The 25,960-nt window shown below is 42.0% G+C and overlaps 1 protein-coding gene across 1 annotated transcript in view; it reads left to right on the top strand.

Annotated features, from left to right (window-relative positions):
* PLEKHM3 (pleckstrin homology domain containing M3) overlaps window positions 1-25,960 on the top strand; it is a 204,149-nt gene that overhangs the window by 33,025 nt on the left and 145,164 nt on the right. Inside the window, exon 3 of the mRNA XM_024243818.3 lies at window positions 15,076-16,011. Within this exon, the coding sequence (XP_024099586.1) occupies window positions 15,076-16,011 (936 nt within the window). The remainder of the gene's footprint in view (window positions 1-15,075; window positions 16,012-25,960) is intronic.

Genomic DNA, 25,960 nt, shown 5'->3' with positions numbered 1-25,960 from the left:
CATCTTCCACACCAGATTGGAAGTCCTTTGAAGATATCAACTGTATTGTAGAAAACTGTACTGTACCAAGCAGGAACACATGGAAGGTTGAATTCTGTGTACTCGTGCTTAAAAATCAGGACAGAATAGTGATGTTTTGTCTTTTATTCGGAATGGGAGGGGCTACTCTTTCCTTTCTCCTTAGTTACAGCTTGATTCAAGTTGAATGAAGTTTGTTATTATTAATACTGTCAGTAAGAGCTATCACTTAATGAGCGATAATTTTATGCCCAGCTCTGTGCTAAGAAGTGTTCATTCATTATCTTAGTTAATACTGTTCATTCATTATCTTAATTAATACTCACAACAGTTTAACATAATAGATGATGTTATCCTGATTCTACAAATGAGGAAACTGAGGCTTAGAGAAGATGACCTCATCCAAGCCTGTGCAGCTAGTATGTGGCAGGGCTAGGATTCTAAGCCAAGCCTAACTCCAAGACTGCACATAACCACTGTGTTAAACCGCTTCTCCAGCCTGAGGAAGGCTAGGACTCATTCCCTCCACCACAAATAAAACATAGTGTGATCTAGATTTAAAGTCTGGAGGTTGGAGTTCCACTCTCAACTTGTCCACTTTGTGGTATAACCTTGGCCAAGTCATTTTGCTTCCTGGAACCTCTTTCCAAATGTGTTCATCAGTTAGAATGCTTTCAGAAGCAAGTAACAAAATAGTCAACCAAAAGTGGCACAAATAGTAAGGCCAAAATACCACTGTAATTTTTCTTTTATCTGACAGATAACTATTGAGCGCTTAGTGAATGTCGAGGACTTATGCAATAAACACTTCACAGGATACCCAGGGATAGGTGGTCTTGGGGTCATCCAGGACCTACAGGCTTTCCGTCTTTTTGCTTTGTTGTCCTTGGTATATTGGTGATTTCTCTTCTCTCCCTTCACTGGTACAAAGTGGCTACAGCTGCCCCAAGGATCATTTTTTAAAAAACATTTTCCTAACTTCCCAAATGTGTTAGGATCATTTTCTTAAATACCAACAGTAAAAGCCAGGAAGAGAGAGAGCAGGGCATCTCTTCTGGGTCTTTTTTCCAGAGGCTCCCAATAGCACCCGCTCCTTGGCCAGAACTGGGTCAGATGTCCACCCCTAAGGCAATCTCTGGCAAAGGAAAATAGGATTACTGTGATTGGATTAAACAAATTATTCTTTTCACAGGGCAGAGAGGCCATCTTTCCTAAGCATATTGCCCCCATACCTGAACAAAATTAGGATTCTGTTGATGAAGGCAGCTGATAGGTTCTGCCTTACATGTGGATGTGCTAGTGGGATTTCTAGGATCTCTTCTGGCTCTAAGTCTCTGTAATTCTATAGGCTGCATCAAGAAATCGTAATGGAATGCCATTTATGCCTAAAATTCGGCAGCCTAAGCATGGGAGGGTCTTTTATATTTAATTCCTATAGATTAGAGATATAGAGCCAAAAGCTCACCATGGCAAAGAATAAGCATGGTTTGAAAGGTGATGTTTCGAATTGTTTCCTGGGTCCAAAAGCTCAACAAAGGCTAACGCTTGCCCTCATCACAGAAGACAGAAAAACTCTGCTTTTAAAAAGTTCGATCTGTGATCTCCTAGTCAGGTTCACACTTGAGAAAAATTGGCCAGGAATGTATTGACTTATGCTCTATCACTGTTGCCCATAGCAAAGAACTGGATAGAAGAGATCCCTAAACTGGTATATCTAGTTAATAGGTAGCCAGATATGTTACAGGTCTGTTTCCACTAGAGCTGACATAGATGATCTTTTTCCTAGGTTTAGGAAGGGAAAATGAATGGAATATCCTCTTTTTACCCAAAAAGAAAGTCTCCAAAGTAGCCATAGAAAAGACTAGTTCATTTCTACCAGAACAAATTTGTTAATAAAAATATCTGTGGGATACCATCTGTGTACTCCACTGGCCAACACTGTACCAGGGCCTGTGGAGCATATTTAATATGTGCAAGACACAGTCCGGCTTTGGTTCCTGTGATATCACTGTCTTCATGTTCTTTGCTATGGACATGTGTGGCAGTATCATGATAAGTATGCCCTGATGTGCCTGTAATGAGGAGAACAAAGACCTAAAATTAGTTCATTTTTTCCATTTGTTTCTGGCTTAAACATAGTCGAGTACTATAATATGAAACAAATTGACTTGGAAAACTGTATTTTATTAACCAGGAATGCAAAGAAAAGAGTGATGATTGTGATTCAGAATGCCAGAGGAGTCTTCATTGAGGAAAGGCTATTTCAGCTGAGCTTTGAGGGTTGAGCACAAAGTCAAGGTGGAAAGAACACAGCGTATGTATGAGATGGTCAGGAGGCTAACCTAGAACAGGGGTACATTTTGGAGTAGTGAGCTGAGACTTTGGAGGACTTCAAAGCCATATGAATAGACTTACTGTGATATATTTGGCAAGAAGCAACCACACATGTCTTGAGACTCAAGATTAAAAGGGTATTTGATAAGAAATGTGGAAGTTGGTGGGGTGAAAGGTGGTGATAGGGTAGCAGGGACCCTCCTTTTCAGTGGCTTTATGTGTCCATGTAAAGGGAATAGCACTCTTGGCCTCCGTCCATCCCTTTGCACACTCCACCCATGAGAAGGAGGAGTGACTTATTGGCAAGTTTAGGAGAGGAACCAGGTAATTCAGCTGCTCTCCTAAAAGCACTAATTCTGGTCCGCTCCCCCAGACCTGCTCCTCCATGCCATCAGCTCTTCACGGGCAGTTTCCCAGGAGGGGAGGCCTCTGGCTATCCAGTGATGCTTGTGACTCAGAGGTAAGTCTCTGAAATCCTGGGGTTCAATTTGCTGCTATGCAACTAAGTTGCATCCTCCAACTGTCTAATGTTTTGATCCCCATGTATCTGACCACCCTCTGTCTATCTCAATTGATACAAAAGTTGGGTGAGGAAAAGGAATGCTCTTCAGTGGGTCTCCTCAGGCCCCAACAGTACATGGAATGATTGGTAGGTGGAAAGAACTAAGGGATGGAAACCAATCAGAAGGTCTGCCAGGCGTCATGATGTCTGATGAGGTCTCAGATTAGTGTGATAGTGGCAATAAAGAGAAAGTGGGACTTGTGAAAAAGAAAAGAAAGGCTGTAATTGGGGATAGATGGAGGATAATGGATGAAGGAAAGGGAAAATCTAAGTGAAGGCCCACCATCTGGAATGCTCTTTACCCCTTCCTGCCGTCTCTGAATATCAATTCCATCCTGTCTTCAAAGTCTACCTCAGATACCACTTCCTTCTCAAGACTTTTAAGAACTTCCCAGGCAAAAGCCCTCTATTTCTTCTCTTGCATGTTAGAAGGCTCTGAGTACTTTATGCTGCATATTGCAGATACTTTGGGGCCCATCTTTTCTCCACTATGGGCTATAAATTCTGTTGACAGGATCTGTGTCTGATTGATTTGCTATCTCCACAGAGTCTAGCAAAGTCCTTTGCTGGTACAGTCAACAATATTTATGGAGCTAGCCTCTGGTATTCAGGAAGGAGAGAAATACCAAGGTCCCTGTTCTCAGGAGGAGAGAGTTCTTTGAAGGAAATAAAGCAAGAGGTGTGATGGAGAATGATTGAGGGGCTCTTTAGCCTGAGTGTTTAAGGGATGCCTTCACTGAGGACAGCACTTTTGAGGTGAAAAATTGAGAGAGGCAAATAAGGTAGTGGAGCTGGGGAGAGAAGCCCCAGACAGAGAACATGGCAACTCAGAGGCCTTGGAGCTAGAATGTGCTTGGCTTGTTCTAGGAACATAAGAGAGGATAGTGGCTGGGGTGAGAGAAGGGTTATAAGATGATGTGAGATGAGGTCAGAGCAATAGCCAGAGGCCAGGTCATGTGGACCAGGAAGAAGAGGCATTGTAAAGCATATGGAATCTGAAGGAAAAAGACAGGTTCAGCCATAAGGGGGTAGGTCAAACAAATAATTTTTTAATAGACACAGTAAACCTTAGGATATTGGAAGATGGAGAAAAGGAGGTTAGTAGAGAGAGAACTGCAACATGTTATAGAGGAAGGGATTCTAGAGAAGTAGGAAGGAATTTGTTAACAGAGTAGAGATGGAAGGGTCTGCTATAGCAAGGAAGCAAATGTTTCTTCTTTTGATACTAAAAGGCTGAAACAGAAAACATCTGTTGAACACTTACATGGTGTCAGGCATTGTCCTAAGAGCTACTTATTTCTTCCTCACAACAGTACACTGAGGTATGTACTACTATGATAGCCCCACTTTAAAGATGAGGAAACTGAGATTCAGGTTAAATAATTTATCAACGGTCACGTAGGCAGTAAGGGCAGAATTGGGAGTTGAACCTAGGCTGGTTGCTCCAGCAACTGTGGCCTTAACCACTGGGCTCTGTGGCACTTCTATAGGACATGGGTTAGTATGATGTTGAAGTGAAGCCAAGTATCTTGTATATACAAGAGCTCCCTACAGTGCACAGAGAAAGAGACCGTGGAATTAGGTGTTTGAGGAAAGTGAAGATGGTATGGAAATACTGTTCTGGGGATTGTGTTACAGACCCACTGAAATGAATAAAAGAATAGATTATCAGGATTAAAGATATGATAGAAGGTGAGCAATATGAATTTGTATTTGCTGGGGTTAGCACTTCTATCTCTTGCTCAAGAAAGCTAGACTTAAATAGAGAATATAGATGATGGTGTGATCCAGAATTGGTGATTAAATCAAAGAAGTAAGAGAAAAAGGGTTTTAACTACTGACCACAGGATCTTGAGAAGCTAGGAGTCCAGTGAAACAGGGAAGAGGTTGTAAGGGGTAAGGTGGAAGAGTTTTGTGATTGAAGGCCCTCATGAAGATGGAGTAGAAGGCAGGTGAGGTGGACTGAGAAAAATGCCTGTGTAAAGAATGAAGGAGAACCAGGTTGGAATTGATGAGAACTTTATTATGAAGAGTTCTAAAAGGTCTAGGATATTACTGTTGTGGAAGACAGAATTTGTCTCTAGAGTCAAAGAGGGTAAGGAACTGTGTTGTCAAGATCCTAAAACCAGAGGGCAAATGCATAACTCATATTATTACCTACCACAGCAACACTCCAGTGTTCTTTCCCACTGAGTCTGCATGTGTCTCAGCATCTTTCTCAGTGCAGAGTTCCAGGAAGTCAATAGCAGTCAATGAAAATTGACTTTTGTCTTTGCTTTAGACAGTGCCACAAGGGGTTGTTACTCGAGACCAAGGGTGGGTGGAGCTGACAATGGGGCAGTACATAAGTGATGAAGTTTAGTAGTCCCCCTGGAATTAGAGTCGGTGGCTAGAGTGGAATCTTGAAACCTAGAGGTTGTAACTAACTTTGGAGAAGTACATAGCCTTAGAGGAGGGAGCAGGGCTGGTAGGTGGTTGAATGGTTCTCAGGAAGTCTAACCACATTCTCTCATGCTCTAGGCTGTCAGTGCAGTGCTGGCAGCACCTGGGCCAGAGCCGTTAGGCGAGGTTGAACCAAGTAGCATGCTGTCTGGAAAGCTAGAAATGGGGCCTAAAAGGCAAGAGAAAGTAGCAGTTGAATACAGATTATTGGTATTGGCCATAAGTGAAGACAAGCCAAATCAAAAGAATATCTTTGTTCTGAAGTGATACTTCTTTTATCTTGAGCTAATCAATTATGTTGATGGAGGGCGAGTGTAGTGGCTCACACCTGTAATTCCAACACTTTGGAAAGCCAAGGCAGCAGGATTGCTTGAGCCCAGGAGTTTGAGATTTGAGACCAGTCTGGGCAACATAGCGAGGCCCTGTCTCTACAAAAAATAAAAAAAATTAGCTGGGCATGGTTGGCACACTCCTGTAGTCCCAGCTACTCAGGAGGCTGAGGTGGAAGGATCCCTTCAGCCTGGGAGATTGATGCTTGCCATGAGCCATGATCATGCCACTGCACTTCAGCTTGGTCAACAGAGCAAGACCCTGTCTCAAAAAAAAAACAAAAAAATTTGTAATGATGAGAAGTCTATATTCGAGTAATTTACCACAACCAAATTGTAAGGACCTTAAGAACTTCTGTACCTTCACGTCTGCAACAAAGCTTAGTGCCCTGCTTTGCACATAGTTGGTGCTCCATAAATGTGGGTCAAATTGCTTTGCTTCCTTGTCTTTGAGCCTATATAACAGTTGTAAACCCTGTTTCCTGACTTCCAGATAATATCATTTATCCTTTCAGCTTACTATAGCCTGGATAGCCTGTAGAGAAACTGAAAAGAAAAATGATCCAGTGAAAGAAGTGTCATAGATCTGCTAAACTTTGACAGAGAAGCAGTCCGGGTGAGCCTGTCTAGGACAGAGTGTTATACTGCAGTCTTATGAGTACTCCATCCACTTTCTGTTCTGGCTTCTTTTCACATTTATTAATCTTATTATAATAATTTAAGTGTTTCATTTAAATTTTCCTGGATAATTTTGATTTGGAATATTGGCACCACATGGCTTTTGAGTTCTTTGAAAACATTAAAATGTTGCACTTTGTCTTTCATTCCAACTATTGCCTGATCTTCAGAATCCTATTCCTGTGGGTTCATTCATTATTCTGACTCAGGCAGCCCAGACTTTCCTGGTAAAGTAGGTTACCTAAACATTTCATTTATTGTGATCTGGAACATGTTTTTTTTTTTTTTTTGAGATGGAGTCTCACTCTCTTGTCCAGGCTGGAGTGCAGTGGCCCAATCTCGGCTCACTGCAGGCTCCACCTCCCAGGTTCACGCCATTCTCCTGCCTCAGCCTCCCGAGTAGCTGGGACTACAGGCGCCTGCCACCACACCCGGCTAATTTAGTAAAGACAGGGTTTCACCGTGTTAGCCAGGATGGTCTCGATCTCCTGACCTCATGATCCGCCCACCTCGGCTTCCCAAAGTGCTGGGATTACAGGCGTGAGCCACCGCGCCCAGCCAGAACATGGTATTTTTTAAAAAGGCAAAATTTTATAAAGTAACCAAAATGAAAGCACATTAATAGTCAATAATTATGTATGCTAACATATGTGAACATACCTAATTACTTTATCTATATATATTTATTAAAATGTCTAAAGGGTTCATAGCAAACAGTATACAGTCTGGGCAGGAGAATTTTGTGGGTGCTAGGGTGCAGAAGTGGAAATTTTTTTCCTTTTACATTTCTTACTGATTTGGGGAATAATTTTTATTATAAAATTTAATAAATATTTTATGAGCATGAAATAGTATTTGAAATATAAGGCAAAAATGACTCTGAGTCGTCATAATGGTATAGACATAGAGCCATGAGGGTTCAGAGGAGGACAGTTGTTTTCAACTAGAAAGGATGAAGAAAGGCTTCAGGAATGGATGAGATTTTATCCTAGCCCTCAAGTATGAGGAGAACTTGGACAAGCAGAGACGAAGGAAGATCTAGGTGGGGGACTGTGGAGAAAATGCCTGAAGGTCAGGAGAGGGTGATCCATGGAAATGGTGATTCGGTCAGCTGATGGAAAGATGGTGGAGTTAAGAGTGGCAGCACTGTGTGAGGGGTTCCTGAGGAAATTTATGATGGAGGGGTCAGGCTAATATACTGTGAACCCCCTAATTATCTTAACATCCGTAGAAGTGGGACAACCACCTGTGACATATTCTTACAAAAACAAAACAGAAACAAAACCAAAAAGCCACCAAGAACCAAAACACAAAAAACCTCACTGAATCTTGAGGTCCAAGTAGCAGTTGACAGAAAACATGGGAAACAGGAACATTGAAGTAATTCTGTGAAGATACACTCAGCCAAATCCAGAATGTGAGAAATTCTACAGGATAAATGAACCAGCTTCTTCAAGAAATACATGGCATGAAAAAAAGGAAGAAGAGAGAACTGTTATAGATTTAAAAAGACTTAAAAGACATGTCAACGAAATCAACGTATGAACTCATTCGAACAAACTATCTATATTAAAGAAATGTGCCCGGGCGCAGTGGCTCATGCCTGTAACCCCAGCACTTTGGGAGGCTGAGGTGGGTGGATCACCTGAGGTCAGGAGTTCGAGACCAGCCTGACCAACATGGTGAAACCCCGTCTCTACTAAAAAATACAAAAACTAGCCGGGTGTGGTGGCACACGCCTGTAATCCCAGCTACTCAGGAGGCTGAGACAGGAGAATTGCTTGAACCCGGGAGGTGGAGGTTGCAGTGAGCCGAGATCGTGCCACTGCACTCAAGCCTGGGCAACAGAGTGAGACTCCGTCTCAAAAAAAAAAAAAAAGAAATATTTGAGACAACCTGGGAAAATTAGACACAGACAGGGTATTAGATAAGAAGGAATTATTAATTTTGTGGGGTGTGAAAGAAGTATTGTATATATTTTAAAGATCTTATCTGTTAGACTAGAAATATACCCTGAAGTATTTACAGGTGAAATAAAACAAATGTCCATGATTTGCTTTCAAACATACCAGCAAGAAAAACAAATAAAAAGCAAGAGTTGGAGAGGGGTAGGAGAGATGAAAGAAGAATGGTAGAAACTTGCGATTTTAAAAACTGAACAATGAGTACCTGGCATTCGTCTTACAAGCTTTTTCTACATGCTTTTCAAGTGTGTTTGAAACTTTCTATAATGAAATGTTTAAGGCCAAGCTAAGGAGTATGGACTTTACTGTGTGGCACCCAGAAACCTGTGAAGAGTGTTAGCCTGAGGAGGGACGTGAGAGGGACTGTGAGATACCCAGAGAGTTTAGCCTGGCAACAGTGGGTGGAGTGGCCACAAAGGAGGAGGACTCAACCTTGATGAAGGTGGCCATGACGATGGAAACTTTTTTGAGGACAGATAGAGGAAATAGTGGCAAAAGAGGAACTCTTTGATGTGTTGGCAGTAGAGAAGTGAATCAGGTGCATGACAGGGAAAATTCCCTTCTTCCTCTTCAGTAAGTAGCATTTATTGTCCTGAAACCACTGCGCTGGATACTGTAAGGACGAGGAGGAGAAGGAAAAGGGGATCTTCACTGAGGAGGAACAGAACCAAGTCTTTGTATTAGCCACAGTAGAAAGCAATGGAGAAATAGTTCTGTTTTTTTTTTCTTTTTCATGAGGAATTTGTCTTGTGGTTTCAGTATGAAATACATGGGTACAGTGATTTGTTTTGCTCACCTTTCTCTGTTTTCTTTGGGGAAATGGTGGTACTCTGTCAGTGATCCTATCTGGATCATTTGTGATATTAGATAATTTACTCATTTGCAAAATAAATTATATTACAGTTGACTCTTGAATAACTTGGGTTAGGTGTGCTAATCCCCCATGCCATAAAAAATCCATGTTTAGGCCGGGCATGGTGGCTCACGCCTATAATCCCAGCACTTTGGGAGGCCGAGGCAGGCAGATCACGAGGTCAGGAGATTGAGACCATCCTGGTTAACATGGCGAAACCCCGTCTGTACTAAAAATATAAAAAATTAGCCGGGCGTGGTGGCTGGCACCTGTAGTCCCAGCTACTCGGGAGGCTGAGGCAGGAGAATGGCATGAACTCGGGAGGCGGAGCTGGCAGTAAGCCGAGATCATGCCACTGCACTCCAGCCTGGGCAACAGAGTGAGACTCCGTCTCAAAAACAAAAAAAATCCATGTTTAATATTTGAGTCCCCCAAAACTTTATTAATAGCCTACTGTTGACCAGAAGCCTTACTGATAACATGAACAGTCAATTAACACATATTTTGTATATGTATTATATACTGTATTCTTACAATAGAGTAAGCCAGAGAAAAGAAAATGTTATTAAGAAAATCAGGCCGGGTGCGGTGGCTCATGCCTGTAATCCCAGCACTTTGGGAGGCCTAGGCAGGTGGATCACGAGGTCAGGTGTTCGAGACCAGCCTGGCCAACATGGTGAAACCCGTCTCTACTAAAAATATAAAAATTAGCCGGGCATGGTGGCAGTCGCCTCTAATCCCAGCTACTCAGGAGGCTGAGGCAGGAGAATTGCTTGAACCCGGGAGGCGGAGGTTGCAGTGAGCCAAGATCGTGCCATTACACTTCAGCCTGCGGGACAAGAGCAAGACTTTGTCTCAAAAAAAGAAAATCAGTGCTGGGCACAGTGGCTCACACCTATGATCCCAGCACTTTGGCAGGCCAAGGTGGGAGGGTTGCTTGAAGCCAGGAGTTTGAGACCAGCCTGGGCAACATAGCAAGACTCTGTCTCTACAAAAAATAAAACAATGAACCAGGTGTGGTAGTGCATACCTGCAGTCCCAGCCACTCTGGAGACTGATCTTGGAGGATTGCTTGAGCTCAAGAGTTCGAAGCTGCAGTGACCTATGTTTGTACCACTGCTGTCCAGCCTGGGTGACAGAGTGAGACCCCGTCTTGAGAAAGAAAGAAAAGGAAGGAGGGAGCAAGGGAAGGGGGGAGCAAGGGAAGGGGGGAGCGAGGGAAGGAGGGAGGGAGGGAGGGAGGAAGAAAGGAAGGAAGGGAGGAAGGAAGGAAGAAAGGAAGGAAGGAAGGAAATAAATAAATAAATCACAAACAGGCTGACAGGTGCACCATGGTGGCCATAGCCATCTCCATAAAATAAGTAAATAATCAGAAGGATAAGAAAATATATTTACTATTCATTAAGTGGAAGTAGGTTATAAAAGTCTTCATCTTCTTCATCTTCATGCTCAATAGGCTGAGGAGGAAGAGAAGGGGCTGATCTTCCTATCTCAGGTGGCAGAGGTAGAAGAAAATCCAGGTATAAGTGGACGTGCACAGTTCAAACCCATGCTTTTCAAGAGGTAACTGTATTCATCTGTGATGATATTCATTTATGAAGTCAAACACTTTCACTTCATTATTATATGATACTATTCATTTATCAAAGTAGTCATTGTGAGATTTTATTATTTATGAAATTGAATACTTTAAAAGAATATGTGTGGGGTTAATTAAATGAGTTGATATGATATGGCCCAGAGAAACAAAAAGTGAACTATGGTAAATTAATGAAAACTTAGATTTAAATACATAGCTTCTGATTTGTCAGTAGCAAAAATATTAAAAATAAACTTCAGTCTGGGTGCAGTGGCTCACACCTATAATCCAAGCACTTTGGGAGGCCAAAGTGGGAGGACTGTTTGAAGCCAGGAGTTCAAGACCACCTGGGGCAACATAGTAAGATTTCTTCTCTACAAAGAAATAAAAAAATAAGCCAGGTATCATGATGTGCACCTGTACTCCCAGCTACTTAGGAGGCTGAGACAGGAGAATTGTTTGAACCTCTAGGAGTTCAAGGCTGCAGTGAGCTATGATTGTGCCACTGCACTCCAGCCTTGGTGACAGTGCAAGACCCTGTCTCAAATAAATAAACTTCAGATCCAGTAGAAAGAATTGTTAGAGATTAAAGAGATATGGTAGTTCTCTAGCCCTTTATGATCAGATATATAACTTTTATATCACACACAATATAGTAATAAGGTATGATATAAACAGATACTCCAGAGAGGAAAGGATACTCCAGAAAAATAGCTTCCTGATCACCTTTGCTATTTTTCTTCTTGTTTTTCTTTTCTTTTTTCTTTTTTTTTTTTTTTTTTTGAGATGGAGTCTCTCTCTGTTGCCCAGGCTGGAGTGCAGTGGTGCAATCTCGGCTCACTGCAACCTCCGCCTCCTGGGTTCAAGTGATTCTCCTGCCTCAGCCTCCCGAGTAGCTGGGATTACAGGCGTACACCACCACACCCGACTAATTTTTGTATTTTTAGTAGAGATGGGGTTTCTCCATATTGGACCAGGCTGGTCTCGAACTCCTGACCTCAGGTGATCTACCTGCCTCAGCCTCCCAAAGTGCTGGGATTACAGATGTAAGCCACCGTGCCCAGCCGATTCTTATTTTTCAAAAAATTACATGATAAACAGCAGCCTGTAAGAATACACCATTTCCCCAGCCTTGGCAATATGGTGAAACCCTGTCTCTATTAAAAATATACAAAAATTAGCCAGGTGTGGTGGCATGTACCTGTATTCTCAGCTGGCTGGGAGGCTAAGGTGAGAGGATTGCTTGAGTCTGGGAGGTCAAGGCTGCAGTGAGTCATGATAACGCCGTTGCACTCCAGTCTGGGTGACAGAGTAAGACCTTGTTTCAAAAAATAAAAATAAATAAAAGGCCATTTCCTAGGATTCTAGGATTCACAGTTTTTATTTTCTGTTTCAATTTAATATACCACTTAAAGAGGGCTGAAGCTGAGTTGGGAGAACAGAGATAGGAAATGTTGCTTAGTGAGTGGGGAAAAAATGTTGGTACCCAGTGCATTTTTTCTTCTTATTCTGCATCTAGAAGGTGAGGGAACCTTGAAGATTCCCTCACCGGTTCCCTCACCGGTCTTCACATTCAGTCCACCCAAGCTGGCACCTGCCACCCTAGCTCATATAGTTAAAAAGAAGTGAGGTTTTAGCCAGGCTTGCTGCTGGTTTGGGCCCAATTAAAGTAGAATTTTTAATTCCTGGGAGCTGTTATTAAAAGCTCACAGGGAGATAAGAAGAGGGGAGGAAAATTCCTAGCTAAAAGCTGGAGAGGTGGTTTTTATTTTACTCAGCAGACTCAGCTGAGCCTTTGGGTCACAGTAGGGATGGGGATAGAGGGACACATAGTTTTAAGTCTTACTGTGGAAAAGATTGAACTATCATCAGTGCTTGATGGAAATGAGATCAGGAGAGGTGGCAGCAGTGTCGCTAACAGCACTGCCTCCCTTATTGCATTATCAGAAGAGAAAGATAACCTGCAAATAGGCATCCATTATCTCTTTCTACAAAGGGATTAGTGTGGGTTGCAAGAAATTAATGGCTTTTGAGTTACCACAGAAATACTAATGAATGTCAGGACCAGAGATGTAAAGCAGGTAAAACTGGCTTTTCTCAGCCTCATTTCTCTCCTTTTCTCTTTTGGTTTGCTATTTTAAGATCTAGACCTGTATTACTCTTTTTTTCTTCAGCCAAAAGCAGAAATCTTTAGCCAAAAGCAGAAATCATACCCTTTGGCAGTATGATTTATTTTTTTTAGGGAATGACTCAATTAGTTTATGACTGTCTCCAATGTGTGTTGGCAAAGAGATTGAGAAACATTTCAGAAATTAAAGTCTCTACCAGGGAGGAGATGATTGACATCCTTCACATGGATATCATTTTCTTTCTTTCTTTCTTTCTTTTTTTTCTTTCTGAGATGGAGTTTCACTCTTGTTACCCAGGCTGGAGTGCAATGGCATGATCTCGGCTCACTGCAACCTCTGCCTCCTGGGTTCAAGTGATTCTCCTGCCTCAGCCTCCCAAGTAGCTGGGATTACAGGCGCATGCCACCACACCCAGCTAATTTTTGTATTTTTAGTAGAGATGGGTTTCGCCATGTTGGCCAGGCTGATCTTGAACTCCTGACCTCAGGTGATCCACCCGCCTCAGCTTCCCAAAGTGCTGGGATTACAGGCGTGAGCCACTGCGCCTGGCTGGATGTCATTTTCATGTCTGATAAGAATGTCAGGAAATCTCTCAAGTGATAGTCCCCTTTTATTAAGTACTAAACTAGTATATATTGCAGCTAATCATTGATTACGGATGGCATGACTTGTAAAACAGAGGGGAAGGGAGAAAAGAAGATAGGAGGGGAATTATACCTACTGTGTGCTGAGCATTGTGCTAGGTACCTTATTTCTAATTCAACAAGTACTTGTTAAGCACCTACTATGTACAAGGCAATGTTCAATGTGCTGTGGTCTAAGAATGAAAAGAGAGATCTTACCCTTGCCCTTAGTGGAACTGACTGTCCAGCAGGAAAGACAGCCTTAAAAAAAATTTAAGACTTATTTTATTTGTTCAGACGTGTAAATAAGCTATTATAATATAGCCTGAACTAAGAGCCCATGATAGAAGAATAATTTAGTAGTGATACCTGATACTGACTCAGGCATGCATGCATGTGTGTAGGTGAGGTTGGGGGAATCAGGACAGACTCTCTTTCTGAAAGAGGGTAAGTGTGCAGTTGCTGATTGAAGCCTTTGGAAGGAGCATTGCAAGCTCAGGGGACAGCATAAGCACAGTCAAGCTCAGAGAGAAAACTGCCATCTAAGCAGAGACCTAAAAAGTGAGCTAGTCGAGTCAAGCTTGGATCTCTGGTTACTAGACAGAAGGCCCATGAACTGGCCTTGAGGGCTGCTGAAGGTTTCTGAGAAATGAAAGTTTGTGAGCAGCACATTTTATGCTCTCTTCTATTTATTGACCCTTCCTCGCTTTACCAACCTGAGGAAAGATAAAAGTATTAGCAAGGAGTTAGGTCCACTGGCAGAAGGCACGTTCTCTCTTGTGTATTTGGTACTGTTAGGTTGGTGCAAAAGTAATTGCGGTTTTTACCATTAAAAGTAATGGACTGTTACCTGGAAAACATGGAACCCTGGCAAAGCGTGATTGGTTCCTAGATTCACAAGGCATAACTAGTGACAGTTGTTCCAGTATTTCTGTTTTCCACACAGACCTCTGCATCTCACATTGATGTTGCACGCTCCATTGATGTTGCACGTTCCATGCCCCATACTTATTCTTGTACATGTGATTCCACCCTAGTTCTAGTTTTTATTTTTATTTTATTTTTAAGACAGAGTCTTGGTGTGTCACTCAGGCTGGAGTACAGTGGCATGATTACGGCTTACTGCAGCCCCAACCTCCAGGCTGAAGTGATCCTCCTACCTCAGCCTCCTGAGTAGCTAGGGCTACAGGCATGTGCCACCATGCCCAGCTAATTTTTTAATTTTTTATGGAGACGGGCTCTCACTATGTTGCCTAGGTTGGTCTTGAACTCCTGGGCTCAAGCAATCCCTCCCACCTTGGTCTCCCAAAATGCTGGGATTAGAAGTGTGTGCCACCACACCCAGCCTCCTAGTTACAGTTTTTAGACTCAAGATTTCCCCGGCTATTTCTTGCCAGTTAGGCACCATCGTGGGATTCTACTACTTTTATTTTGTTTAATTTGAACCAGAAGACTGTCAGTCCCTGATCTGTGTAGTTTCTTGTGCCCTGATCTGTGTGGTTTCTTGTGCCTGCCTTCTTATAACTAATTCTAATCAATACTTTGCCTCTCTTTTTCTTTCTAGAACACAAGCAGACATTCCCAAACATTCTAAAGAAGGGTTACCTGGAGATTAGAAAGGACCATGACAGTTACTGGCAAAGCTGTTATGCAGAACTTTCACCTTACAACTTATACTTCTACAGCCTCGACAGCAGTGGGAATCAAAACCTCTATGCCACGTACCAGCTTTCACACTTCCAGAGCATATCTGTTTTAGGCAACCTGGAGGCCAGGATGGTGGATACTGTTTTGTATGACAACAGTCAGCTACAGCTAAAGGCAGAGTCACCATGGGAGGCTTTGGACTGGGGACAGAAGCTTTGGGAAGTCGTGCATGCTGCTGTGCCTGGTTACATGGGGCGGCAGAACGAGCCGACAATCTCACCAGGGCTTGGCCATCATGATGACTATACACAGAATCATTGTTTCCAGAAGAAAACCAGTGGGCTGCTGCCACCATCCCCTGTCCTGGACAGCTCCAAACAGTACCAAAACATCCTCAAATCAGGGACTCTCTACAGGCTGACTGTCCAAAACAACTGGAAGGCATTTACATTTGTGCTGAGCAGGGCTTACCTTATGGCTTTTCAGCCTGGCAAGCTAGACGAGGATCCACTGTTGAGCTACAACGTGGACGTGTGTCTGGCTGTCCAGATGGACAACCTGGATGGCTGCGACTCTTGCTTTCAAGTCATTTTCCCCCAGGATGTCCTTCGCCTCCGAGCTGAGACCCGACAGAGGGCTCAGGAATGGATGGAGGCTCTGAAGATAGCTGCCAATGTGGCGAGGAGTTCAGAGCAAAACCTGCAAGTCACACTGAGGAACAAACCCAAGGATCAAACGGGTGGGCATGAACTCAGGAAGAACAAACGCCAATCTGTGACTACCAGCTTCCTGAGCATTTTGACGACTTTGTCTTTGGAACGCGGACTCACTGCTCAGAGTTTCAAATGTGCAGGTATGAAGCAGATTTTCAGCCTATAGCTCATTAAAGAGCAATCCTGAACCCCACAATTGGAATTCACTTTAAAAATCCCCTTAATAGGCTAGTCACAGCTGCCTCCTGTTTATAAAAAGCATCTCTCCTCAAGAAGCTTACTGTATTAAAACATCCTATATTAAATTACTGTATTAAAACATAAGGACGACCATCTTTATCCTATGCTGTTGAAGTAAATAGAAGCAGCTATGATATATCCCGTTGAATCAAAATGATTTGGCTAAAGCCTAACCAGACTAGAATTTAGGCTTCCTGAGTCGGCTGTGATTCCATTCCCTCTGCTTTCTTGAATAAAGGCCACTGTGAATATGGATGTCACAAATTGTCTCATAAGAAACATTCAAGTCCAAAGCTGACTACTAAAACTCCTTAGGCAAGGAAAATGGCCACGGTCAGTAACTGTCATTGATCTTGACCTTGTCAAATCCTCTTAAGGTGAAATCTAGAAAATCAGTCTTGACAGAAAATGTGGGGGTGGCTAAAAGCAGAGTAAATGATGATTCAGCAGATGACCACTGAGTCACTATGGGCTTATGCCCATCATGGGTAAGCCCGGGCCTTCTGGAACTGCTGTGTAAGGATGAGATGCAAAGTGGAGTTTGAGGTCAACAATCTTATTTTGTGAAAGCTTATTACTGCATCTTTTCTCTACTCCCCATTCTTTCCACCTTTCCTAAAACAGTAAAATTACCAAAAAAAAAAAAAATTGTGCCAGGTGCAGTGGCTCACACCTGAAATCCCAGCACTTTGGGAGGCCAAGGCAGGTGGATTACTTGAGGTCAGGAGTTCAAGACCAGCCTGGCCAACATAGTGAAACCCCATCTCTACTAAAAGTGCAAAAATTCGTCAGGCTTGGTGGTGGGTGCTTGTAATCCCAGCTACTCGGGAGGCTGAGGCAGGAGAATCACTTGAACCCAGGAGGCAGAGGTTGCAGTGAGCCGAGATTGAGACTGCACCACTGTACTCCAGCCTGGGCAACAAAGCAACACTCCATCTCAAAAAAAAAAAAAAAAAAAAAGGTTTTAAAACCTCACTGAACCCGATCTAGATATCTATTATAAACTAAATAAAATTATTTTCCTTCCATTAAACCCCAAAGTTTGTGACATTAAATTTACCATGAGAATGGCTTTAAATGGAAACATGATTTGGAAGGTTTTAATTCAAGTCTATTAGATTTAAGATGTTGTTTAAAAATGATCAAGAAGCTCACTACCAGCCAAAACCACATTTAAAATTTTGTCCTTGCTCTTGCATTGAAAAAAGCCAAATAAGGGTGGCCATTGAAAACCCACGTTTTGAACTTAGGTTAGTTATGATGCTAGTCTTTTCTATGGAAAATAAATTACCCAAAGTGAGGACTGAGTGAATCATCCTTGCTTTGACTCAAGGGCCTCAGTGATTGTGGACCAGAAACTTGCAGAGTGGGATCGGAGAGACCAGAAACACTGAGCCAGTTAAGAAGCTCTACTAGACTGGGTGCGGTGGCTCACACCTGTAATCTTAGCAGTTTGGGAGGCCGAGGCGGGTGGATCACAAGGTCAGGAGTTCGAGACCAGCCTGGCCAATATGATGAAACCCCGTCTCTACTACAAATACAAAATTAGCCAGGTGTGGTGGTGGGCGCCTGTAATCCCAGCTACTCGGGAGGCTGAGCAGGAGAATCGCTTGAACCTCGGAGGCGGAGGTTTCAGTGAGCTGAGACTGCGCCACTGCACTCCAGGCTGGGCAACAGAGCGAGACTCCGTCTCAAAAAAAAAAAAAAAAAAAAAAAGAAGCTCTACTAGTTTATATATATGTATCTGTAGGTAAGAAAGACCTGTGTTAAGTCACCCAGATACTTTTGGAAAATGGTTTTGAAATGAGATACTAGTTTTAGCAGTTTTTTTAAAAAAATAGAAATTACTGACATTTCAGTGTCTTATACTAGTACATATATTTTTAAGTTCAGGCATTCAATAATAATTTACTAAGTGCTTACTCTGGACATCCTGGAATTATGGTACACTTCCATGGCTTTAGATTACAGACGTGGTCAGCAAATCTGTTGTGTTATTGGAGTAAGGAAGAACAGCTCAGCTTAGTTCTCAAGATGTGGAGATTGGAGTAGCTGAATCAAGAAACTTTCTAGTAAAAGAGGGAAGAAAAGCCTCAGGTATTTCACAAGAGGTATTGCCTAATTCACCTCCCTCTCAGAAGTGTGCCTTCTGATGGAGTGTGCACTGCCCATGCTCTGCACTGCATTCGTAGCATTCCTGACACTCAAGAGGAAGGAGAAATGTAGGTAAGAAGGTGCCATTCAGCAAGCTCATTCGCATCCGGCAGCTGGAGAAATGAAATCAGGAAAAAAAGAAAAGTGAGCAAAAGAGGGAGAAGGAAGCTGAGTAGAAAAGAACAGGAAATGTATTATTATATAATGGGCAGGAATAGAAATTTCTGGCAGCTGCCTTAGTTAGGTTCCATATGATAGGATGCTTCCCTTTGCTGTCTAAATTTTGTGCTCACTAAATTTGGCTTGTGGAGGATAGGTTGGGTAAGGGTAGTAGTATGGAATCAGGGGAGGAAGGCAGTCTAAAATTTATTTGCACTGCTTGACTTTTAACTTTGTGCTTTGGTTTGGAGTTCTAATGAATGGGGCAGAGACAGGTTTCTAATTTGGGACAGGGAGAAGTCAGTCTTAATTTGTATAGTGTGGCACATTCCAAAAAAAGAGAAATGAAAGAAAAGCTGTTCCATTTATATGCCCTTTCTTCCCTCAGAAAGTGCTGCATTCAGTTGCTTTGTGATACTTGTGGTTTACCAGGTTGTTTTTCATACCAGCACTTGAACTCTGGTTTTCTTTCTTTTTTCTTTTTCTTTTCTTTTTCTTTTTTTTTTTTTTTTGATATGGAGTTTCGCTCTCATTGCCCAGGTTGGAGTGCAATGGCATGATCTCGGCTCACTGCAACCTCCGCCTCCTGGGTTCAAGCGATTCTCCTGCCTCAGCCTCCCGAGTAGCTGGGATTACAGGCATGCGCCACCACGCCTGGCTAATTTTGTACTTTTAGTAGAGATGGGGGTTTCTCCATGTTGGTCAGGCTGGTCTCGAACTCCCGACCTCAGGTGATCCGCCCGCCTTGGCCTCCCAAAGTGCTGGGATTACAGGCGTGAGCCACCGCCTGCGCCAGGCTGAACTCTGGTTTTTTAGGTAAGAATACTTTATTTCCTCATCTCCTGTAGGGGGCAGAGTCTCAAAAGAAAAAGGCCAAAACCTGTTAAGCAAACTTCTGAATGTTTTTTAAATTACCTGGGAGACTGTTCATTATATCAGAGATTATTATAGCAGATGGAACGTTAAAAATTGATTTGTGTTTCTCACAAACACAGTTAATCTAAACCAGCTGCTTCTTCCTTTTGTACGTATGTCTTCTAACTTTGCATCCTCATAAAAACACACCTTCAGTGAAAAAGCTGGTGGCATAGCATGTTGATCTTCCAAAATGCCAAAAACTTCAGCACATTGTTTTTGATGAGTTTTGGCTTTATGTATTATTTTAAGGAGAGGCTAATTCACTGTATTTCATGGTTTTAGTGTGCCCCTTTATAAGTTTTTATGTCTACTTAGTTCTTCCCCCTTTAAATGGTTTGGATGAATAAACTTTAAAAGTGGAAGATTGTATGGAGTAGCTCTTTATTATGATGTCATTTACTTGCTATTCAGGGGAGCCACAAATGTTGGCTTTTAAATCTACAAAATAGTGCAATTGGCCTTATTTCATTAAATTCTTTCTGTAAGTGAAGAATTTTCTATATCCTTCTTTAAAACTTAAACAGCCCCTGCAGAAAAAAATGGACCATGATTATCCAAAAATGCCTGAGGTTATGGTTTTAAAAATATATGCTGATACATAACGGTATATTTCTTAAATGTGTACTTGATTTTTGATAGTTGTATCTGATTATGTGTGACTGTTCCATGGCTTCTTCTGCAGCTCCAGGGTTGCACTGAGCTTAGGAAGCCTCAGCCATAGTGGTCTTCTTTTTTTTTTTTTTTTTTTTTTTTTTTTGAGACAGAGTCTCGCCCTGTCACCCAGGCTGGAGTGCAGTGTTATGATCTCGGCTCACTGCAGCTTCCGCCTCCCGGGTTCAAGTGATTCTCCTGCCTCATCCTTCCTTGTAGCTGGGATTACAGGCGTGCGCCACCATGCCCGGCTAATTTTTGTATTTTTAGTAGAGACAGGGTTTCGCCATGTTGGTCAAGCTGGTCTCGAACTCCTGACCTCATGATCCACACCCCCACCCTCGGCCTCCCAAAGTGCTGGGATGACAGGCATAAGCCACTGCACCCAGCCTCATACTGGTCTTCTTGCTGTTCCTGGAACCTACTATTATCATGCCTACCTCTAGGACCCTTACACTTGCTAGTTCTACTTCTTAAAATTTGAAAACTTAGTTTTTTCATTCATTCTGTCATTTATTGTGTGCCCAGAAACTTGGATGCACCTAGATGAGTCAGTGCTGGAGGAAAGCAGACATGGTCCTTGCCTTCATGAAATTTGCAGTCCACTAGGGAAGACATGAATCAAATAATCACATCAGTGAATGTCAAGAGGCAGCTGTGACAATTGCTACAGATGTGAGGCCCATGCATTGGGTTAGAGAACTCTCAGAGATGGTGCCAGGTAGAACTATGTGAAATTGCAGATTTTCAGTCATTTTTGACCTATAAAAATAAAGACAGTTCAGATTACATTTAATGTTTGACCCTGAAGTCACAGAAGGTTCTTGAGCAGAAAAGCACATGATGGGAATGGTATTTAGGAACAGTTAATTTGGTGGTACAGCTTTTCAGGGACACCTCTGTAGCAGCAAATGAGGCATGCTTCTTCGGTGAAATGACTGGTTGAGGTTTAAAATTGTGTTTGGCAATGGGGAATCTGTGGTGTTATAGTATTAATGCTGAAACAAATGACTATACAGCTTATTAAAATATTTATGAAGTACTTACCTGTATGTGATTCTAAATTAGGTTATTCACAAAATGCCATATAAATTAGATTAAGGCAATAGCTCTGTTTTTTTTTTTTTAGTTAAAAAATGTTTTAGTTGACACAATATACATCTTTATGGGGTACATAGAGATATTGCAATACATATGTATAGTGATCAGATCAGGGTAATTAGCATATCCATCATCTCAAACATTTATCATTTCTTTGTGTTGGGAACATTCAGTATCTCCCTCCTAGGTATTTGAAACTACATATTATTGTTAACTATAGTCCATCCTACAGTGCTATTGAACACTAGAACTTATTCCTCCTATCTAAGCAGCTCTGTTTTCTTTAGGAATTTGACCTTTGCACCTACCTATTTGCACTTAATAGATACATAGTTTTCTTGGCACTAGCACACACAGATATTTTTCCTATAATTTCCTAGCAATCAAGAAACCTAGCAATTGAGTACTATAATAAAAGGGCCCAAGGACTTGTTTCTGAGTGTGACAAGAGATGCAAAGCTCACCTTTGGAAGTGTTCCTTGTATGACTGTTTTGTAATCTGGAGATGAAATTGGATGGCCCACTGTAGGGCAGAGTTCCCAATTCTGAACTGAATTTGAACATGTTAACAGCAAAGACAGCAAGAAAAACAGTGAGCCTGGGGGATCCCCTACACCATTTTCACTGTGTCAGATTTTATGGTTTTACTCCTTGGCTGCTGTTTAACCTCTTGGGACTGCTGTTGGTAATTACATCTCTCTGGCATTAAGAGCTTTTTTGCTTTCCTTTTTTTCCCTCCAACCCTTGGGAGGGGTAAACGCAAGAGGTGGTGGGGAGAAGTTTTGCTGTGAATTCTTCAGCCATTTAGTGCAAATTCCTGTAATTACCGGCATTGTGTCTTCTCTGAATGGCACATAATACAGCAGAAGCCATTCCTAATTGAGACCTTACAGGAGGTACAAATCCCCTCTTTGTTCAGCCTGACAAATTAGTGCCAGAAAGTGGCAGGGTCTGAGTGGGAATCAAAGGCAAGAAACACAAAGATGGAACTTAAGGCTACAGTAATAACCCTCACTTGTCCTGAAGGGAAAAAAGTAATGACCAATGAAAAATGAAGTTTTTTTTTGTTATAAATTCCCTTGACATGACAGCACCTCGGGGCTGCTCTATTTATTTAGCAAAAGTGATTAAATAGTAATACAACAGGGCTGTTCATTGTTTCCCTGGGTGCCCCCCCATCACAGACCCCTGCTGCCTGGGCTAATTGATTGACAATGAACATCTGATAAAGAAGTATGTTGTTAGGACCTGGGGTGGGGGGTGGGGGGGGCATTTTCCTCCTCTTTGTGTGTTTGAGAGAGAGAGAGAGAGAGAGTTTCATTTTTGTTTGAATTGCACTCTAGTTTTTCTTTGCCCCACCCTACCCCCTCTTTCCCCTCTTCTCTCTCTTCTCTCCCCTGCGTTATTTTCTTCCCTGCTTTTTTTCCCCCAAAGCTTTTCAGCGGTTGCTCCCAGCTAACGTTCACAAACAGGTAGAGGGCAATTAGAATTGTAGGACAGGCTTTTGATGAGTTTATCTTTGTAGCTAACTTCCTCTCCCTGTACTCTGTTTAAGCCTGAACAGCAGTATGAGAAGAAAGAAAAAGAGAAGGGGGCTGATTATTGGTGCTTTAAGGCCAGAAAAGTTGTGCTTTTTAATTTTTTATTTGTGGGAATGGATGTCTGAAACTAGCCTTTGCACCAAGATTTTATGTTAAATTCCTTGCTCAACTTTAGAAAAAAATCTATGTACTAATAACATTTATATGCTTAGTGGGGGGGTTGTGGAATAAGAAATAAAAACTCAAATTTTTAGCCTCCCCTTAGTAACCAAGAAGCCAAGATTAATTACCCGAGGATAAAATCTGGCTGCTTTTGGTATAACTTAGTCCTCCAAGGATGCTGTAAGTTGTGGGAAGATGACCAAAGGATTCTAGGCAGATAATTAATAGCTCCTAGTTATATATGCTCAACTAGCTAAGCTGAAGCTAAATCCCTAATTTAACTCTGTTACAGCTGCAAAAACAAATCATTTCAAGCTCCTATGAAAGCAAAATATATTGAACAAACATTATCGACCTTGCTAATACCACATGGCATTTCATATGATAAATGAGAGCGTATTTCTGGCAAAGGCCTGTTTTATGGCATCATTTAGACATAAAGGATACCTTTACCCTAGCAATACAAGCATCCTTGATAGAAAGTATGGGGTGGTTAATTACTCATTAAATGGCTGCCAGTCTGGAAGTAAGCAGTATTTCTGGGTTGGACCTAGTTAGTTACTTATCGGCTTCTGGGTAAATCATGTAGAATAGCAATTCTTAAGAAAAAGGGAAATAGAATTTGGGAACTTCTTATGAATGTGAATCTAGATAAAGAAAGATCTGTTGGTTTCTAAGTGCCCAGAAGGGTTGTTGTGTATTATGCTCTTGAAAAACAAGAAGTTCTAAGGTAACCAAAATCTGTTTTCATTCCCATGTGAAAAATTGGGGGTCCTTTAGTAGCCAAAGAGCCAGATCTTCTAAGGAACTGAGAGGTGGAAATAAGGAAATTGACTTTCCTTGATATCTCCAATTATTATCTTTACTACTATTTTCAAATTTGTCTCCCACCTAGAAGTAATAAGGTGAAGATTTATTAGAGTTAGGGAATAGCTATGTAGCTAATTGGGGGAGGAAAAGACAGTGAAGGAAAACTCAGATATGACCCTTCCCCAAACGTATAAACAACTTGGATACATGAGAAATGTTTAGCGTATTGTTGCCTTCTTATGTTGTATTGTCTAAGTCATTTTCTTATTGAGTGTTTTGGATTGTTGTCTTCCAGAGGAGAAATCCCTAGGTATTTGTGTGCAATAAAGGGCTAAATTTTGTTTTTCCAACTTTGAATATAACCGTGGAGGGGTTGCTTATAGTAAAATCCTTAGGTGAAGTTTTAGTTGGGAGTTTTCAAACCCCTCTTTGTGTGCTACACCCACTCTGACAGGCACCTTGGGATATGCAAATAAGAATGAGGTACAGGTTGTGCTCTTCAAATACTTATAGAAACACCCAGCCTCCCAAGGCTATGGAGGGCTCGAAGGGGGTGAGCTGAAGAATGGGATAGGGTGACCAAGGGTCAAGCCATCATGGCCAGTGGCTTGGAGACCATTACATCCCTGTCTCTGCTCATGTCAGGGAATCTGTACTAGAGAATTTGAAAGCTAAAGAGCTAAAGTGGCCCCCCACCCCCAACCCCACTTTAAACTTTGTCCTTAGTTCCCACAGAATTTAACTCAGGGAAAATCTCCTTGGCTTTTGCTACCATCTATCAAAGATAAAACTTTCTGTTGTGTGTTCATGCTGTAGTAGGTGCTCTGGGAGATACAAGAGGAAGTGTAGTTGTGGTCTGTAACTCCCAGGACTTTATAGTCTGAGGGCACACAAAAGAAATTGAGGCATACTAGATAAGTAGGTCAGGTCTGTGCTATATAGCAGTTAGTGTTCAGGAAAGCATTTGGCAAAGCCCTCAAAACAATGCACATACTATAATCTCTGTTAACTTGGGTTATCAGAGATTGTAGTATGTGCATTGTTTTGTGAATAATTTGCAGTTTTACTCAAGGATTGTTGTCTAATGGTTCCCTCTCAGTCTAGAAGTTTGTCAGTAAAGGTAAGCAATAATAATGAGAAGCAGAATAATTTAGTAATTAAGAGCAAGGATTCTGGAGCCAGACTGCTTGGGTTTCTGGTTCTGCTCACCAGCTGTGCGACCCTAGGTAAACTACTTAACCTCTCTGTACCTCCACTGTTTCATCAGATGTAAGAAAATAATCACATCTGCCTTATTAGTTTGTAGTGAGAATAAATTGCGTTAAAGGACTTAGAACGCTGCCTGGCATTTAGTAAGTGTCATACGAGGCTAGCTGTTATTATTAGGTTTGTGCAAAAGTAATTGCGGTTCTTGCCCTTACTTTTAATGGCAAAAGCCGCTATAACTTTTGCACCAACCTAATGGTATTTGCTCACTTACAACTATAATTACCTGGATAAAGATACTATAGGCATACTTATCAAATTTGCAGCTATCACAAAACTAGTTTGGAGAGCTAATATGTTGAATGACAGAATTGAGATTCTGAAACATTAAGCTAGAGGATGGATCAAAACAAACAAGATGAGATTTAGTAGGGAGAAACAGTCCTCTATTTGTATTCAGAAAATTAACCACAAATATAGAAGGTAGAGAAAACCTGAGCTAACAGCAGCCCATGTGGGCATACAAATGAGGTAGCCGTGAAGCCAGCATTTGTGTTGCTATGGCTACATGAAAACCATTTACAAGACTGGTGCAGTAGCTCACGTCAATAATTTCAGCATTTTGGGAGGCTGAAGTGGGAGGATTGCCTGAGGCCAGGAGTTTGAGACCAGCCTGAGCAACATAGCAAGACCCTGTCTCCACCAAAAAATAAAAAATAAAAAAAAATAGCCCAGCCTGGTGGCTGATGCCTGTAGTAGTCCCAGCTGTGCGGGAGACTGAGGTAAAAGGATTATTTGAGCCCCGGAGTTCTAGGCTGCGGTGAGCTATGATCATGACACTGCACTTCAGCCTGGGTGACAGAGTGAGATCCTGTCTAAAAAAAAAAGGAAAGAAAAGGAAAGCTTTTACAAAACAGATCCATAAAAAAGAGGTAATATTCTCGCTGCACTCTGCCCTGGCCAGACCATATCCGGAAACTTCAGTTATGTATGCTGTTCTTTAAGAATACACATCCTAGGCCGGGTGCAGGGTGGCTCACGCCTGTAGTCCAGCACTTTGGGAGGCCGAGGTGGGTGGATCACGAGGTCAGGAGATCGAGACCAGCCTGGCCAACATGGTGAAACCCCATCTCTACTAGACATAAAA

The sequence above is a fragment of the Pongo abelii genome, chromosome 11, assembly GCF_028885655.2.
Source record: "Pongo abelii isolate AG06213 chromosome 11, NHGRI_mPonAbe1-v2.0_pri, whole genome shotgun sequence".
In the NCBI taxonomy this organism is placed as follows: domain Eukaryota; kingdom Metazoa; phylum Chordata; class Mammalia; order Primates; family Hominidae; genus Pongo; species Pongo abelii.
This window is presented reverse-complemented; position numbering and strand designations above follow the sequence as displayed.